Consider the following 19,394-nt stretch of genomic DNA (forward strand, 5'->3'; position numbering starts at 1 on the left):
TATTTATGGAGATTAATTTTATTATTTGTGTTTTTTTAATATTGGTGTCGGCGGAGATTGTTGGAGATTGATTTGTACTCTTGTTGGATATTAATGGAAATTTTGGAAAATACAATTATTTTGAAATTGGAGTATTAACTCAGTATGAATATTACTTTCCAAATAATTAACATTAAAGGTTCGTTGGATTCTGATAAAGGTGTGGTAGTCCACACCTGTGGAGTAACGGTCAGCACGTCTGGCCGCGAAACCAGGTGACCCGGGTTCGAATCCCGGTCGGGGCAAGTTACCTGGTTGAGATTTTTTCCGGGGTTTTCTCTCAACCCAATACGAGCAAATGCTGGATAACTTTCGGTGCTGGACCTCGGACTCATTTCACCGGCATTATCACCTTCATTTCATTCAGATGCTAAATAACCTATATGTTGATACAGCGTCGTAAAATAACCCAATAAAATAAAATAAAAATGAAGGTGCGGTATGGCCAATAGACAATATTTGTTGGATTGAGACTGTATTTAACACACATTCATTAAAAACGAAAAAAAAAAAAAAAAAACTTGCAGCCCTCAAATTAATACTTTCAAATTATTAGTGAAATGTTGAATTATTTGTCTTTTGAGTTCACTAATGTAATCAGAATACCTGGAATACCATGTAATGTAGCCTACTTGAATGTGCATCTGCCGGGTTCAAATTCTAGTTGGGACAAGTTACTTGGTTGAGGCTTTTTTCCGGAGTTTTTCCTCAATCAATAAGAGCAAATGCTGGGTAACTTTCGACGATGGGCCCTGGACTCATTTCGCTGGCATTACCACCATCTCATTCATACGCTAGTTAACCATCGCATTTGATAAAGCGTCGTAAAATAATCAATTAAAATATAAAGTGAAAAAAAGTTGTCTGAGCTACCTTACACTACCCAGAGAGCATACGAAAAATCGGAAAGACGTCAATTGGAATAGCAGCCGGCCTTGAAAATCAAGCTAATAAACTGAGCATTTGAATGAAGGCCATTCATCACCTTCGCACGTTCGTAAGGGCGTGACGTCAACACGAAGTGAGCTTCCGTTCTGAGAGTAAAATACGCCACATAATCCGCCGATTGTTGAAAAAAAGGAAGTCTATTTCTTACCCCCTTGGACGATGTAATAAACGGAATGGTTTCTCAACTTTGCTACCTTTTATATTTTCTATATTAGTTAGTACATTAATTTAAAACACTGTTTTTAGTACATTAAAATACAGTTTTAAAGACATTTTTATTATTTGCAAAATGGCTACCGTACTAACCATTAAATAACTGAGACGAAAAAAGACGGACATCGTTATTACAATGTGTAAAGTTTCATGAATTAATTATACCTTCCGGTTGTATATACGTATTTCCTCGACTAATAAAGAATGTTAAATGCCCACAAAAATTGAACTAAACCTTAAAAAAAATAGTATAGTTGTAACTTTGACTGAACTTGTTATGATTAAAATACTACAAAAATAGTATCATCTTGCCATTAAAATATAAAGCATATTCTCATTATGCGCATACTGGAAGGTCCTGGGTTCAATTCCAGGTGGTGGCAGGATTTTTCTCTTTGCCAAAACTTCCTGAACGGCCCTGAGATTCACTCAGTCTGCTATCAAACTGAATACCGGATCTTTCCCGGAGGTAAAAAGCGGTGAGAGCGTGGTGTCCACTGCACTATACTATTTTAGAGCCGAGCCCTCCCTCTAATCGTCCTTATGGTGTGTATAATCCTGGGATAGTCTTCGAAGTAGCAATGTTTAGGAAGCTTTTAATAGAAAAAGGAGCATGTTCTGCGGACCTCTGGAAAAATAACTAACGGAAAGATTAGTGAAGTGTTTGTGTGAAGTGTAGCATTGTATGGAGCAAGAACATAGACATTACGAAGAAGTGAAGAGAAACGATTAGAAGCACTTGAAAAATGGATATGGAGAAGAATGGAACATGTGAAATGGACAGACAGAATAAGAAATGAAGCTGTTCTAGAAACAGTGGATGAAGAAAAAATTACGTATGCTGAAACTGATAGGGAAGAGAAAAAGGAATTGACTGGGTCACTGGCTAAGAAGAAACTGCCTCCGAAGGATGCATTGGAAGGAATGGTGAACGGAAGAAAAGTTTGGGGCAGAAGAAGAGGGACAACATTAAGATACATGGATCCGTATGCGGAAACTAAGAGGAAGGCGGAAAATAGGAAAGAATGGAAAATGCTGGGTTTGCTGCTCTTGGGCGGAAAACTATGAATGAATTAACGAGTCTTCGAAGACGAGGGAATGGTGTATTTACATTTAAACTATACTAGTTTCCATGTTTTAAAGCGACGAAAGAGGAAATAGTTCTATTAGCGAAGGGTGAGTGCGAGTTAGAGAGCTTGTACAGCGTTGCCACATTGAGTACTTTTCATTGGAGTTCATAATGCAAACATTCGTCTGTTAGCGACAAATTGGCAATACAATGCCAATCAAACGCGATACAATGTTTTCTTGTATGGCGGGACAATGTTGCCAAACTTTCGGCGCCAGACCACGTGCCTTATAATATGTAGTTTCGTGTGCTGTATCATTGGAGCTGTTATTGCGAGTGTAAAGGTGTAAATCTTAAGCATTTCAAACACTCCGTCATACTCGTATTTTAAATGTTCTGGTGAAAACTACGCCACGACTATATGGCAACCGAGACTATACTGACAGCAACATGAGTCACTTCCTGTTTAGTCGCCTCATAAGATGACAACTAGTATACAGTATATACAGTTTAGTCGTAAGAAATTATTACCGCTCTAATTACAAAATTTTGTATTAACAGAAACTATAGGCCTACAGGTGCTATTTTAATTATTACTTTTTAACTCAGAGACTAGTAATAAAATGGCCTGCTCTTAAGCTTCGGTTTGTTTACGAATTGCATTTAACTGAAACAGATGCAGCTGAAGGTATAATTAAATTTCTTTACTTCGTTGTCACATTTCTAAAGACAATGATGTTAATAAAAAAAGGGGATTGTTTCTCATCATACTTCTACAACACGATATTCATATAAATAGTAAGGGAAAAGGATAAAAGAAAAATAAAAAACCGTTGGCCGTCTATGACAAAATGTCCGTAAATAAGAGATTTTTGGTGTCGGGACAAATTTTTCAGGCCTCAAATACGGGACACCTGGCAACCCTAGTGGACAGAGTCTTATCATTGTAAGATTTCTCGTGATACTTTCACATCACAGTTATCCTTGTCTCTGGTGCGAACGTTTCATAGAGTCAAAAATTTATTTGAAATTTGGATTTGGCGCCGACTCCTTTTTTTTAGTAGGTTATTTTACGACGCTTTATCAACAGCTTAGGTTATTTAGCGTCTGAATGAGATGAAGGTGATAACGCTGGTGAAATGAGTCCCGGGTCCAACACCAAAAGTTACCCAGCATTTGCTCATATTGGGTTGAGGGAAAACCCCGGAGAAAACCTCAACCAGGTAACTTGCCCCGACCGGGAATCGAACCCGGGCCACCTGTTTCGCGGCTAGACGTGCTAACCGTTACTCCACAGGTGTGGACGACTCCTTCTCTGACAAGCAAACATTCTGATTGGGGCAGATAAAAATGTTATTTTTTTTCCTTCCACCATGTTAATAATGTAAAAAAAAAAGTTTATACAAATTTTGGCCACTCAAGCGAAATTACGAGGCCGTCCAGAAAGTGATTTTCCCTGGCGCCATTTAAAGAAAAAAAGCAAAATTGCATCCGAAGATTTATTAAAACAGATACAACAATTGTTGCGCTATTTGTCAACATATGCACCGCTGGAATTGAGACATTTGTCATATCATGGGATCAATTTTTGTATCCTAGGATCGGAACCGGCGTTTAACAGCCGTCTGAACCTCTATGTCCAGTGGGGAATATGTTGAAAAATAGCTCAACAATTGCTGTGTCTGTTCCAATAAATTTTTCCAATGAAATTGTGTTTTCTTTCAGTTAACGGTCCCTGGCGAACTTACTGCCCCCGGAATTGCGGTCGAGTGGCCAACATTTGTATAAGTACTTTTTTTTGGCATTATTAACATGGTGAAGAAAAAAAATTAACTTCTTTATCTGCCCCCATCAGAATGTTTGCTTGTGAGCTTTCAGATATAGCCTACCACAGTTAGTCACAGATAGGCCTATTATGTTTTCGTCAGAATAGCTTCTAATGTCGGGACTGGGTCAGAACTGTATGTATCTTCAGGATCTGCAAGCTATGGATGTTTCTTTAAACAATAAATCCCTGAGGAACTTCGTTAACTTGAAAGAAACTCTTTGTGGAATATTTCATGTTATAAAAAGTCATAAAAAATACTGTCGAAGATACAAGATTGAAAGACAACGCTTTCCAAATAACCCGTTGCTGCTTCTTCAGTTATTGGTTTTATAGTGAAGATTTCCTTGCCTCGAAGGAAAGTAAGTACGCATGCGGCTCCACTTTCGTTCTCCACGTCGTCCTCCTTTCATGATCGAGTAGGTGGCATCCCACGCTCCTTGCCTCGTTTAATAATACTGTGCCAAATGTTGTAGCTACTGCACACGGTCGTAGTAGAGAAAGTGAGAAAGACAACCAACAACAACTAAATTTGATGGCCTTGCCTGTGATTAGATCCCTAGACTCAGATACCACACCGAGATTTGTGTAGTTCTTAGGCTAGGTCACGATCGCGTCGAATTCAGACACGCGTACTCTCACTACATGAGAAAATGAGTTTCACGAAGTTAACGCCCATATTTTGTTATAGGCTACGTTTTACGGATTTCACAACAATGAAAATCGTTTGTTATGTTGAAAATAATGTTACTATTTATATTTTATTTTCTTGAATTGAAAGTTAATTAATGAAATCATTTAATATGCGCACAAGATAAATTTTCGTTTTGTGGATTGCACATAAACTAATGGTTCATTCACACACATATATGTTTATAATAAGCTAATTTATAAAAATGGACGCTATTCACCTAGAATAGTGACTACCTGGATTGGCCTAGTGAGACTTGGAAACTTTTGAGATTTTGACAATATTCAAAACGAAAAGCAAAAATAATTCTGGAGACATACTACCTCTATTTCATCTCAATCATCTAGTCATCCTCGGTGCTCTCGCGGTCACAGTACTTACATTACTGGCGTTAGATCCAAGGTTCGCGGGTTCTAGGGTTGCCAACCTTCCAGCTTTCGGCGGGATTATCCTGATCCCGGGCAAATACACTTTTGTCCCGCCTATGTCGAGTTTGAGATCACCAAAAAAGCAATATTCTAAATATACATAAAAACACAAATATGAGTGAACATTTAAAGATATTTTCTCACTGTTCATATTTTTATGTTAAAACAGTAGGTCTAGGTTTCATTCATTTATTCATATTTTTCTGCCCAAGGGCAGCTACTTTGCTGCAAACCCAGCACTCTCCGATCTTCCCTCTTTTCCACCTTCCTTTTCGCCTTCGCATACAATCCATATACAAGTATGTTGTCTATCTTTCTGACAGCTTCTTCTGTCACGAACGCTTCTCCCGTTCACCATTCCTTCCAGTGCATCCTTCAGTAGGCAGTTTCTTCTCAGCCAGTGACCCAGCCAATTTCTGTTTTTCTTTCTGATCAGTTTCAGCATCATTATTTCTTCACCCATTCTTTCTAGCACAGCTTCATTTCTAATTTTGTCTGTCCATTTCACACGCTTCATTCTTCTCCATTATCACATTTCAAATGCTTCCAGTCGTTTCTCTTCACTTCGTCGTAATGTCCATGTTTCTGCCACCATACAGTGCCACACTCCACACAAAGTACTTCACTGATCTCTTCCTTAGTTCTTTTTCCGAAGGTCCGCAGAAGATGCTCCTTTTCCAATAAAAGTTTTCTTTGCCATCGCTAACCGCCTTTTGACTTCCTGGCCGAAGCTCATGTTACTACCTACTTACAATGCACCTCAAGTATTTGTGTTATACTTCCTCATTTCGAATTCGCACGTTTACCTTTTGTATTTTTCTTCCGATAACTATGGTCTATGTCTTGTCTGCATTTATCTTCATCCCATACTGTTCACAGCTGTAATTTAACTCCATTAACATGATATCCCTTAGTATCATCTCTTCTAACAACGCCTTATAATCAGCAAATCTTATGCACTTTATTCTTCTTCCTCCTCCCATGTTCTGAAAACAATTCTTCACTGGATCCTCCAAGTAGATGTTGTAACAGAGTAAGTGATTAAGGGCTTTCTTCAGGTTTAAGTTATTAATATTGACACTTTAGTTTAAAATTACTTTCATGTTGAAATGGCATATATTGAATTTTATATCGACTGTTTTCACTTGTAAGATGATTTAAAGTAGACTGAATTTAAAAAATCTGTTTGTGTCTGGTCCTTGTGGATGAGAGCTTTGTCCGGTTCAGTGAGTTCAAACTAGGCTGAAGGTGATAGATTTTAAAGACTGATAAAATCCTGAAGATGGCTTTCTCTGGGGTATAATAGTCCTGTGGTTCACATGTTGTAGATTTACGTAAAAGAACCCTATCTCTGATAGAGAGTTCCAGGTGAAATTCGTCGGCGATTTCTCGCCCATATTGAATTTCGATACTGAATAACCTCTAGGCCTATAGCCTAATTGAAAGTGTCGTTAAATGAAATGCGCTACTGCTACCACCGACATTATGCTAGAAACAGTGTTTCAAAAAATCATTTGAGCAGTTTCCAGTCATTTTGTGTTTTTGATTTCAAATGAAGACCTATTAATTTTCTTACTAACATTATTATATGTGTGAGTCTCACACAACTTGACAAATTTGGAAGTAGAAGAGTAAAAGTGTTCCAAAAATTCTGGAAAATTTATCAAAAGATTAACATTTCATCCAACTGAATATAGGCTAGTGTGCTCATTAGTGAATTTGGCTTTCAAATATGGATGGAAATAAAAGATAAATAATCATATGTAGTATTATACAATCTCGGATGTGAGAGGTCAGCTCGTTAACCTGTATAAGCACTGGGATGACTTCTCTATAGGTACTGTCCGTCCAAGTGGTTATGTCGCATCTCCATTTCCCCACCCGTTTCTGCTGGCCCACAGTGAGCAATTTTCCCACTCTAGGTGGACAAAAATCAAATTTCGATTTGTTTAGTTACGCATAGGTGAATATGAATTCATGTTCTTTAACGTTTGGAAAATATTGTGAGGGATAGCTTTTACTGTTTTATCAGCAGGAATCTATTTTTAGAATGGTATGAACAATGAGTTCTTTTTGTCTAACACTTCTCGCTCTGGTTCAGTCACAGACAGAGAGGCTTATTGTGTGGGTGAAAAAGAGCCAATTGTTAGTGATTTATTGTGCTGTGAGACATGGAATCTGTTCAGATATGTACGTTCTTACTAGTGTAACTTCAATTTCAAGTTTGTAAAGTATGTTTATTCTTACAATAAAGTTTAAATATTACAAAACTGAAAAAAAAAAAAAAGTTCTCAAATTATAATGTGAGTCTTATTGTAGCCGGTCATGTCAGTTACAACAATTCTTTTACCATTTAATGTACGCGTCGTTACGCATTTATCAGTTTTTTTTTTTTTTTTTTTTTTTTTTTTTTTTTTTTTTTTTTTTTTTTTTTGGCCCAGTGATAGGGCACACGGTAACATGGCGGCAACTGTTCCATGTTTGACTTAACAGCAGAAAAGAATCATGGCATGAGAAAGTACTTAATCACTGTGTGAATGTTTTAGGTCTGCAAAATTATTCACATGACATTGAACATCAGGTTAAAAATACATTGGACACATTTATCTAACCTTAATGCACCATGGATCAGAACGCAAATCTTGTAGCTGGACAAAATTCCGGATTATTATGAAACTTTGTACAGGCCGTACAGATGGCACAAACTCTGATTACGTTTACATAAGAAAAACTACCCCTTTATATCGGGTGCATTTAGACAAAATAACTTCTCTCCTATCTGACAGATTTTTATGAAACTAGAAGTTACAGGTATATATAGTTTTTGTCTACAAAATCTGATTATGTTTATATGAGAGACTGCATTTAGACAAAAGTAATAACTGATTAAATTGCAAACTTCTTTACCGTGTTAATATTTAGGTTTTACATTGCTTTTGCAATTTAATCAGTGTTATATGAGTGTTAAAAGTGTAGGCTATATAGAAAAATGAAGGATCAAAATTAATAACGTCTCTTCTACTGTATGTATATGTATATATATATATATATATATATATATATATATATATATATATACAGTGCTTTTTTTCTGGAAAAAAGTTTACCGGAACTCTATCACTCGATCACATTATACAACAAAAACGTAGGTTTAAAAATATTAGACCTACATACCTTATATTACAATAAGTTCCAAACGGAGCTCATCGATTTTAAGAATAACGGAAATTTTGCGATTTCAAGCTATAGTTTCAGGATCAATAACGGAAGATGGCAGCACTAGATTGCATGAGTTACTTTTGCACTAACGATAATAATGAGAAAATGTAAACTCTTGGACTCGCCAGTGGCGGCAATTTTAATTTTCAATTTCGCTTATAAAATATATCTCGTTGGAATTTGTAATGGCAAAAAGTTTACCGGACCGTTCCGGCTGAAACTTTGTACAAGAATTGCAGGTAGCTTACAGATGTAATCAGAGTTTGTACAAAAAATATATACTACCTGTAACTCCTGTACAAATTTTCATACAAATTTGTTGTGTAAAAGAGAAGTTGTTAATTTTGTACGAATGCATCCCCTATACAGGGTTAACTGTTCCTCTTATATAAACTTAATCAGAGTTTGTACAAAAATATGTGCTACCTGTAAGGTCTGTACAAAGTTTCATAACAGTCCGTTAGAATGCAGAGAAGTTATTAATTTTTTATTGCTAGATTTGCGTTTCTGCACACTGTGTGGCTCCTCTGTAAAGGCTTATGGCTGGACTGTCTTAACTATTTCCTAAAAACATTCGCTGTTCGGAATTGAAATTCTACGTAATAACATACAACTGTTTAAAATAGCTTAAAAGAAAAGGGCCCCGTTAAATAAGTAACTGTCATATTTCGATAACCACTCGGACGGACAGCTTCTGCACCCACTACCATTCTCATAATGAGCTGTCATCGATATCATTTATATTTAAATACATATCTACAGTCGACCTGGTTGGCGAGTTGGTATAGCGCTGGCCTTCTATGCCCAAGGTTGCGGGTTCGATCCCGGGCCAGGTCGATGGCATTTAAGTGTGCTTAAATGCTAAGGCTCATGTCAGTAGATTTACAAGCATGTAAAAGAACTCCTGCGGGACAAAATTCCGGCACATCCGGCGACGCTGATATAACCTCTGCAGTTGCGAGCGTCGTTAAATAAAATAATAAAAACAAATAGGTCTACATATCTACATAAGGGCGCAAATAGCCATAGTAGCTGACACGCCCTTTTTAAACCCCACTAACTAACATATCTACATCACTCAGTTTCTCTCAGCTCCAAATTCCATTTGCAAGGACGCTTTTCGCGTTCCTTTTAAATTTCTCCTCCCATTTCCCTCGCTTTCAATTCAATTCAGAGACCAGTCGTTGTCCTGGTATTGTTCACTGCCCTGACTCCGCATGCCGGGATAATCACAGCCAGGAAAATTACAATTTAGCAGTTAAGTTGACAGAACATCTTCCCACCTGAAGTTTTGAGGTTAAGATTTTTACACAATCTAAAATAATACATTATCTCTGAAAGATATATATTTAAGTGAGTATTTGTAGTAGCCAGAATAATGATAATTTTAAAACGTACTCACCACATTTTTTCAATTGATGAAGGAAATAGCAAATTCGAGAATTACAAACTACGTGTTCGAACCACTGATCTCTATTTTATAATATGGAGCTCAATGGTTCGAACTCTTCATATCGATACTGCTTTCCCTGATTAAATAATTAGCTGACCTCATTTGCCACCCATAAATCTTCTGACCTCATCTGCCACCTATAAATCTTCTGAAGGACTAAATCAAGTAGGCCTACCGGTATACAAAGAAATTTATGCACACTCCATACGACGAGCTTGAATTGATCATCCCTCAAATTAAGTATGGAATAATCAGATTCGAATATTATTCATAACAAATAGGTTTTTTTAGAACCTACATAGTATTTTAAACCCAAGTACAAGTTAAATCCCTGCCCTATACAGGGTGATTCAGACCACCCGTAACACTCATTTATTTCGGAAACTAGTGCATGAACATTTTCGAGACAAAAATATAACTAAACCACATGTGAACTTTCACTTGAGCTTGATTTCATCAATCAGCTATAACAGGAAGTAGGGTCAATGGCGTATCACTTTAAAATTTTAAATGGGAGTCGGGGTCAAATAAGGTATCATTTGATATAGCTCTTCAAAATAAACAACTTTCATAGGAAACGTTTTTATTAATTCCTACTCTTTTAATGAGAAAACGTACGAAAAGGCAATAGGTAATTTGGACCACTCATGTCATTTATTTCAGAAACTAGCGCATGGAAATTTTCGTGACAAAAATATTTATAACTAAACCACATGTGAACTTTCACTTGAGCTTGATTTCATCAATCAGCCTTAACAGAAGTAGGGTTAGTGGCGTATCACTTTAAAATTTCGAATGGGAGTCGGGTCAAATAGGGTACCATTTGATAGAGCTCTTCAAAACAAACAACTTTCATAGGGAACGTTTTAATCAATTCCTACTCTTTCAATGAGAAAACGTACAAAACGACAATGTCATCAATATTGAGAAATGTTACAAGATGAAAATGTAAACAAGATAATTATTAATGTTGACATGTTACTGAAAGGCTTGACAATTCCATTAATTTTTTATAAATTTTCAAACTATCTGCCGTTCTGAGCAGCACACACCTGTACCCTTTTTCTAACACTGTCAGTGACTCCTAATACTTCGGCGTGGTCAAGTGACTGGCATAGTAGGAATTAATTTCCTATGAAAGTTGTTTTTGAAAAGCTCTATCAAATGGTACCCTGTTTGACCCGACTCTCATTTGAAATTTTAAAGTGATACGCCACTGACATACTTCCTGTTAGAGCTGATTGATGAAATCAAGTTCTAGTGAAAGTTCACCTGTGGTTTAGTTATAAATATTTTTGTCTCGAAAATTTTCATGAACTAGTTTCCGAAATAAATGACTTACGGGTGATCCTAATCACCCATTGCCTTTTCGTACGTTTTCTCATTGAAAGAGTAGGAATTAATAAAAACGTTTCCTATGAAAGTTGTTTGTTTTGAACAGCTCTATCAAATGGTATCCTATTTGACCCCGACTCCCATTTGAAATTTTAAAGTGATACGCCACTGACCCTACTTCCTGTTAGAGCTGATTGATGAAATCAAGCTCAAGTGGAAGTTCACATGTGGTTTAGTTATAATTATTCTTGTCTCGAAAATTCTTATGCACTAGTTTCCGAAATAAATGATTGTTACGGGTGGTCTGAATCACTCTGTATAACTGTAGGATGTGGTACAATTTTTGAAAACATGGTTTAGGACGTGCTAATGACAATGTTTTTCACTGATTATAAAATAATTTATTGCAAACATTTCAAATGTATATCCATCTTGTAAAGAAATATTCTTACGTAGCCTGCAATACAAAACTTAAAAAATATTTCCGCATAATGGATCATTTCACGGAATTAAGAGCAAAAGCATTGAATTTTAAAATTATCATTTGTTCTAGATTTCCATATTTCCTTTAAGTAGTCCTACATGAAGTGAACTTTCACAACATTAATGTAGGCCTATTTTCTTCGTGTATTTTCCTCTGAGTTTGGTGATTATTAGTGCTTGCTATTTCTGTTCACAAGCAACTCTTTCAGTCTGCAAATAATAATAATAATAATAATAATAATAATAATAATAATAATGAACGTAAAGGAAGATTCCGACAAACTTGGAAAGAAGGAATAGAAGTCCTCATGAGAGAAAGGAGAATTGAAATACCAGCAGCAAAGACAACTGCTCTGGGCAGAAAATAACAACAATAAACAACCACAGTCGAAAATGTTAAAGACAAGTTTATAAATGTAACTAGACCCATTTTTTTAAAGAACGCGAGTTTAATTACGTTCTTTTTAAACGTATTTTATTTTATGATTAAGTGCATTAAGGGGACACTTAACTATATTTTGGAACTTTTTTCCTATTTGACCAATCTTTTTCAAATTTGGAGAAAAAGTTTAATATACACATGGAAAGTAACATGCAAAATCACAGCTCATTAGATCCAATACTTTTCAAAATAAAAAATGTTTCAATTTTTAATCAATCATTAATATTGAAATATCACTTTTAATTATCATTTTTTATTTTTTGGCTTTGTGCATTTGACTGTGACTTCTCAATGAATAGGGGAAGAATTCTGCATATTGATTTAGTTCTGTCACGTAAATTAGTGTAGAAATTTAATTTTTCATTTCTATGACACTTTTTCTCCAATTTTTAAGTTGAGTGTCCCCTTAATGAAATACTTCCGGTACCGCTTACAGAAAAGCATATATTTTGCAAACAAGAGATAAATTGAAATCATCTAGATTATTTCAAGTTCAGTGTAGTAATTCATTACAACCTTCTTAATATCTAACTTATCCTTTGTGTATGTGTGTGTGTGTGTGCGTGCGTGACACAGTAAAATGATGTCTGAAAGAACCTCTAAGAATATTAATAAGCATGTCTTGACCCTGAAAACGATCGTTCGAAAATTGGGATAGTCTAACTGATGAGGCATTGTCTCTTTGGAAGACACATGCACAAGGTGGAACTTTATGATAGAAACCGCACTGCAGACTTTTCTGACTAAAAGAAGAGTCTATGTGGCATGTATTGGGTTATTTTACAACGCTGTATTATCAACATCTAGGTTATTTAGAGTCTGAATGAAATGAAGGTGATAATGCCGGTGAAATGAGTCCGGGGTCCAGCACCGAAAGTTACCCAGCATTTGCTCGTATTGGGTTGAGGGAAAACCCCGGAAAAAACCTCAACCAGGTAACTTGCCCCGACCAGGATTCGAACCCGGGCCACCTGGTTTCGCGGCCAGACGCGCTGATGTGACATGTAATCTATCAATTATTTTGTATCATAAATTTGGAGCACAGACTATCACCAAATGGAATTGTGAAGCAGGTTCTGAAATTGATTAAGATATAAGGTTGTTTGATTAACTTAATTATTTTTATACTAAAGAAACACAATAGGCCCATGGCTCATGATCAAAGTAGCCGACTTCAGTACTGTATTTCTATATCTAATGCATTTTTTTATTAGCCAAAAGTTCTGTCAACTAACATAATATATAACTTTTACAGGATCATACCAACCATCACACGAACTTATGCTGCGTTTTTATGCATACTTCAAGCAGGCAACAGAGGGACCATGTATGGCATCACGCCCTGCATTCTGGGAGGTGGTCAAAAAGATGAAGTGGGATGCATGGACTAAGCTGGGCAACATGTCACGTGAGGAGGCAATGAACAACTATGTGGAGGAGCTCAAGAAGGTGCGAGTACGTGTCCTCTATTGTCATTGTATAGACATTGTTTTGAAGACTTAGAGCTACTGTCTGTTGCCAGATCGTGGAGACCATGTCATACACAGACAACGTTGCAACATTCCTGGGTAGTCTTGGTTCGTTCTATGACGCTGTTCCTGTGGAGGACTTGGAGCTGCTTGTGGGCAATGTCATTGAACGGATTCGCTCACAGCCTGGATCTCCACTCAGTGGGTCGCCTTTTGGTGAGTCCAGTTCATTATGAAGTCTGAAGGCCACAGGGTATGTTACTGTGTTTGATGATTTAGTGGTTACCATATTTGCCATTAGATTTGAATTTTGCAGGTTCAGACCCAGTTGAAGACAGTATATTTTAAGGGGCAGTAAACACCTTTAGCAAGTGGTCTGAAGTCTGATTAGTGTAACATGTAGCTGATCAGCAATGTATGCGAAGGAGGGGGAAAGGAACTGGCCAACAGCAAGTAATGCTTCTAGGTGTTCAGTATATGTAACAGAACCTAGTCTCTAAATGAAAGAAGTACAGGCAAAATTTAGTGGCCAGCTATTTGTCGCTCACGAAGTTCCCTGTTAAATGTCTTGATTGAGATTGTAGATGTCTCAATCACACGAGATCTTAAGAGGTCTGTGGCAAAGTAGAAAACATGATAAGGAATATGAGAGCAGGCACTATTAGTTAATAAGCTTCAATGTACAGTATGTAATACTGCATTATAGGTGGCCCTCAGGAAAAGGAATATTACTGTGCTGGCTGATAAGGCATGTTGTATAATATAAAGAGGTTGGAAGTATTCCAAAAAAACTGGTCCTAACAGTCTCAAGCATCTTCATTCTCACCTGAATCCTAATGATTTCAGCACTCGCCTATTAGGTTATTGACTATTGCTGTTGTTTATCAAAGGCTTAGAACAAGTTGACACTTGTACTTAGGCCGATTGCACAGCTTTCTACTGTTGAGTGTGTTGCAGCATCACGCGAGGCATCTCCACACAGAGTATCTTCAAGTGCTGCTGCCAATGGTCGCATCACCTCCAGTCTGGAGACCAGTCCGGCAAGCAGCTACTCTGCATCTCCACTGCCACCTGAACCAGATGATGATGAGGAGGAAGAGGAATTCATCGATACTGTTGAGGTCAGGCATGGACATTACTCATATATTTGAATCAGAATTAAAGAATAATTGACATATTTCATAACAACAAATCTGTTTTTTATTATTTAAATATCTCGCGTTATTATTAGTGTTTAATGTGTCTGTGTATTTATTCCAATCTAAATTTCATCATCATCATCATATCCCTCACTTATTAGACCCTACAGGATCTGTTACGGTCTCATGCCAGCGCTTTCGTGGTCTTCCCAATTTCCTCTTTCCTCTTGGTACATAAGTAAGAATCTGTTTAGGCCATCTAGTGCGATCCATCCTTTCGACATGTTTTTTTCCACTGTAGTCGATATTGTTGAACAAAATTAACTATAGGATCCATTTTGAGTTCCTGCAATATGTCCACATTTTTACGGTGTTCCAGCAAAGAGCATCCCGCTGTTCGTCTCATGAACCTCATTTCCGCTGTCGTCAGCCTTTGCTCATCAGCTTTTCTGATTGTCCATGCCTCGCTACCGTAAGTGAGGACCAGTCGAGCTAGTGTTTTATATACCTTTAGCCTTGTATGTTTCTGAACATGGGAGGATTTGAAGACGGCGTTAATGACGCCAGTGATTTTTATAAATTTAGATATTTTGTTTGACATATCTTCATCAGTGATATAAGAGAGGTTATAGCCTAAATAGTTAAAGGAATTAACACGTTCAATTAAAGTATTGTTTATCATGATCTTACTTGGAATTGGGTTCTCTCTCGAAAATGCCATGACTTTTGTTTTCTCTTTTGAGATTTCCATATTGAAATCAGAGGCGATTATTTGCAAATTATAAATGGCTCTTTGTAAAGCATCCTCTGTTTTAGCGATAATAACTGATCGTCGGCAAACATTAGTGTATCGAGAACTGTGTTTCGATTAATTTGAATTCCAGCATGATGACTTTGCCTATAAATGTATAAAATATGGTTCATATATATAATAAACAACAGAGGGGAAAGACCGCACCCTTGTCTAACACCTTGGTTGATGGAAGTCCAGCTAGTAGTTCCGCGTTCAGTTCTTATGGCAATTTCATTTTGTTGATATAAATTATAAATGGAGAGAATGATTTGGTTTGGCACATTATCATAGCGTAAAATCTCTAAAAGTTTATTTCTATCAACTCTATCAAAAGCTTTTATGAAATCAATAAAAGCTAAATTTAAATTTTAGGAGTACTAAATCTTCTATCTCTTGTTTCATATTTCCATCGCAAGCTATACTGATTGTATTTCAATCAGAATTTTAGTCATCCTCTTAGTTCTTCAAATGAAGATCGATTTCACAATGTTTAAGTTCAGTAATCCATGGAGTTTCTTCTTATCTTTGGAGAAATTGCTTCTATTATCTTTGTACTCTTTGGTATATTATGCCAATGATGAAGGTAGGCGCTCTCTTACCAGAAAAAATTCGTTCGTTGCATTCGGATTTTTATTACAGCATAGCTGACTTGTCCGCATTTCCGATGAATCATCAAATTGTGTTGTAATTTACCGCTAGAGGGAATTATTTTATTGTAGTGTTCTGAACTGAACCTGGAAATAAAATGAAAATCTCTGTAACTTAAACTATGAAGGACAAACCTGGTTAATTTAGTATTTTCCCAGTCTCATCCCATATGTTCTTTCTCCATATTACATTATTATAATTCTTTTTTTTTTTAATCCAATGCCACCAGGTTGTCTTTTCGACATTTCTGGTCTTCTCTCCTGGCCATGGCTTAGTTGTAACCCACTTCTGAGGTTGGGGCTCCTGGAAGGCGGAGTTACATTACCCCAATGATGTGATAGAATGATTATGATAATGTGGTGCCAGGAGAGGTCTTAAATCTAAACTTAACCTAAATTCCAGACTATGGACGAACACAGGAATAATCCCCTTTAAGGAAAAATTCCTGTGCTCTAACCGGGAATCGAACCCGGGACCTCATGAACTATAGCCAGAAGCTCTGACCACTAGACCATGAGGCTGGTCTATTATTATAATTCTAATTTCATAAATTATAAAGCTCTTCATACTGTTGTACTTAATAAAATAAGCTTCGTGTCATCCATTTCATTATAAAATAAGCTTCGTTTCATCCATTTCATTATACCTTCAATATTACCGCGATTGGAGGCCTTGCCATGACATTCTCTATTTCGATCTTGGACCGTACGGAAATCCATTCAGAATTCTGACCAGAATCCGATCATGCAGAGAGGCAATACGGCCAAGTGGGCGATGCTCCATTTAAAACAATGTAAAGAATAAAAATCTGAACATGCCACACAAATCCATTTCGGTATGTGAGCACCTACGTTAAGATTGCCTCATTCTTTATTTATTTCTTTCTTTCCACAAGAACATTTTTTGTGCTACAATACGAGATACAAAAACATATTTTCGCCTATTATATGTATGCTATTATCCTTCCTGTCCTTAATTTTTTTTCCTCCATTCCTACATTTCTCTTTTGTGATCTGTTTTGTTTTCACTCTGTGTGTTAGTTATGCTTTGTCCAATGAGGCAGTCCCGTTATTGGGAAAGCTAAAAGAGTGTCTTTCATATTATTACCGTACTTAATTGCTATATATGATTCCACAAGCCTGCATATAGGGTGTGCTGTGCTGTGAATAAATGGACAGAGGAAGGATATGTCTACATTTAAATGTTGTTGATTTTAGACATAATAAGTGAACGGTTGAAAAATTATTTAAAGATTAAGCAGGTCTTGATCATGAGACTGTCACAGACTGACGAGGCATAGTACCATTATGAAACATGTGTATTTTGAGACTCTGTGGTGAAAAGCCCAACTTTATAGACTCTGTAGTGTAGAAAAAGAAACTGTCTGACATTTAATGTATTAACTGACTGTGATTAATTCTCAAATGGTTTGGTATCATAAATTCAGGATAGATGATACGAAATGATGAGTCCCTAATAGTCATTAAGGTTCCAGGGATATTTAACTAATGCCATCCTTTCGACATTACAGAAGTAAATTGAACTCCGTGTGATGAACTAAGGCCTAATCTAACCCACTTCTACTTACATTGTTTCCATTTCTGTATATGTGCACGACTGGACTGTATAGCTCCATAGTTTTATGGACCAGAGATTTTAACAGCAAGTGGAATTCATTGGTTGCAGAAATTTTATCTGAAAAATTGTGTGATGGAAGCTTTTCCCTTAACTAAAGAATAAAAAGAAATAACTCGAATAACCTGTGGCCATCCTGAAGTAGTTCCTTTCCCCACTGTCACAAAAAATTAAAAATGATTAAATTAATTCCCTTTTATTTGAGGTACAGTCAAGTTATTTTCATCATCATTAGAAGTTAGTTAGTAGGCATGTAGGGAGCATGGAGGTAGAACTTCATGCATGGTGACCACAGCATTAGAAAGAGATGGTATGGTCGACACCATGCTCCAACTGACTTTTATCCCCAAAAAAAGACCCGGTAATCAATTTGACAGGAGGCTGAGTGATCCCCAAGGCCATTGTGGAAGTTTTGGCAACGAGAAAAATCCCGCCACAACTTGTGATTGAATCAGGAAATTTTCAGTCTGTAGCTAGTTAAGACATTGTCTAACGTCACATTCCTGAATGTAACAACAAACAGTATAAACAAACATCAAACCAAGTACCGGTACAGTACCGGTAATGTACTTTCACTTTCACGAGATTTGTAAATAATTCACTTGCAAGCTGGTCATCATACATACTTGACACACCAACACAAACGTGACAGATTGCATTGAGAATTGTAAAGGTTTCACATCACTTTTACTGTGTACTCAAGTAGAGTGAGTGACACTTGCCGTTCCTTCTTTTTACGTGACATGTATTATATGGACCTACTATTACATGCATTATCAACATCAAATATATAATTCTAGTTATTGTTGATACACACCTTTTAACACTTGTATATCATCAATGATAAAAGATTGAAACTTATTAAATTAACAACTTTTAATAATACACTGTGTTAACTATTGAACTTAAGAAGGTCCTATACTTTTATGACTAGTTTCGGCGTGAAACATTCTAGTGAGGTTTTGCGTGTTGTTGTTGTGAGACGAATGCGTAGGAAGTAGTGGGGATCTGTTTGTGATTGGAAATATTGTGTCGAAAAGGGTGTACATTTTGAAATTCAGTTGAGTGTTGAGGATATATTATGTGTGTTTATATAAGACAAACAAACAAGTACAACCTGACAAGTGTTTACAAATTAACATGCAATAGTTATAACGATTTATACATCTGGCAAGCTGGGGCAGCTTTTCTAACCATAATACAGCAAACACATCATAGCTATAACCAAATTACATAATATATCCATTTACGCAGAACACATCACCAATTCCAACCTCAACTACAACAATATAGAAACAGATATGAAAATTTTACACATTGAACCAAAAAGTCAAAACTAAACACATTATACCAATATGGAATATATAAACACACAAAAATAACACATCCTCAACACTCAACTGAATTTAAAAATTCGGTACACGTCCTTCTCGACACAACATTACCATTCACAAACACACCCCTACCATCACCTATACATTCCGCCCCATTAATGACACACAGCAAGAAGAAGCTGGAACAATGCACAAAAGTTCACTAGAATGTTTAACAATGGTGGACATCAG

General features: G+C 36.5%; 1 protein-coding gene across 2 annotated transcripts in view; it reads left to right on the forward strand.

Moving 5' to 3' along the window:
• The window catches only part of LOC138715065 (acyl-CoA-binding domain-containing protein 4), a 57,655-nt gene that overhangs the window by 27,240 nt on the left and 11,021 nt on the right, over positions 1–19,394 (forward strand). For both annotated transcript variants that reach the window (XM_069847545.1, XM_069847544.1), the window contains exons 2-4: positions 13,401–13,594; positions 13,668–13,830; positions 14,572–14,735. In XM_069847545.1, coding sequence (XP_069703646.1) covers positions 13,401–13,594; positions 13,668–13,830; positions 14,572–14,735 — 521 coding nt within the window. The remainder of the gene's footprint in view (positions 1–13,400; positions 13,595–13,667; positions 13,831–14,571; positions 14,736–19,394) is intronic.

The sequence above is a fragment of the Periplaneta americana genome, chromosome 15 (genome assembly GCF_040183065.1).
Source record: "Periplaneta americana isolate PAMFEO1 chromosome 15, P.americana_PAMFEO1_priV1, whole genome shotgun sequence".
Taxonomy (NCBI): Eukaryota; Metazoa; Arthropoda; class Insecta; order Blattodea; family Blattidae; genus Periplaneta; species Periplaneta americana.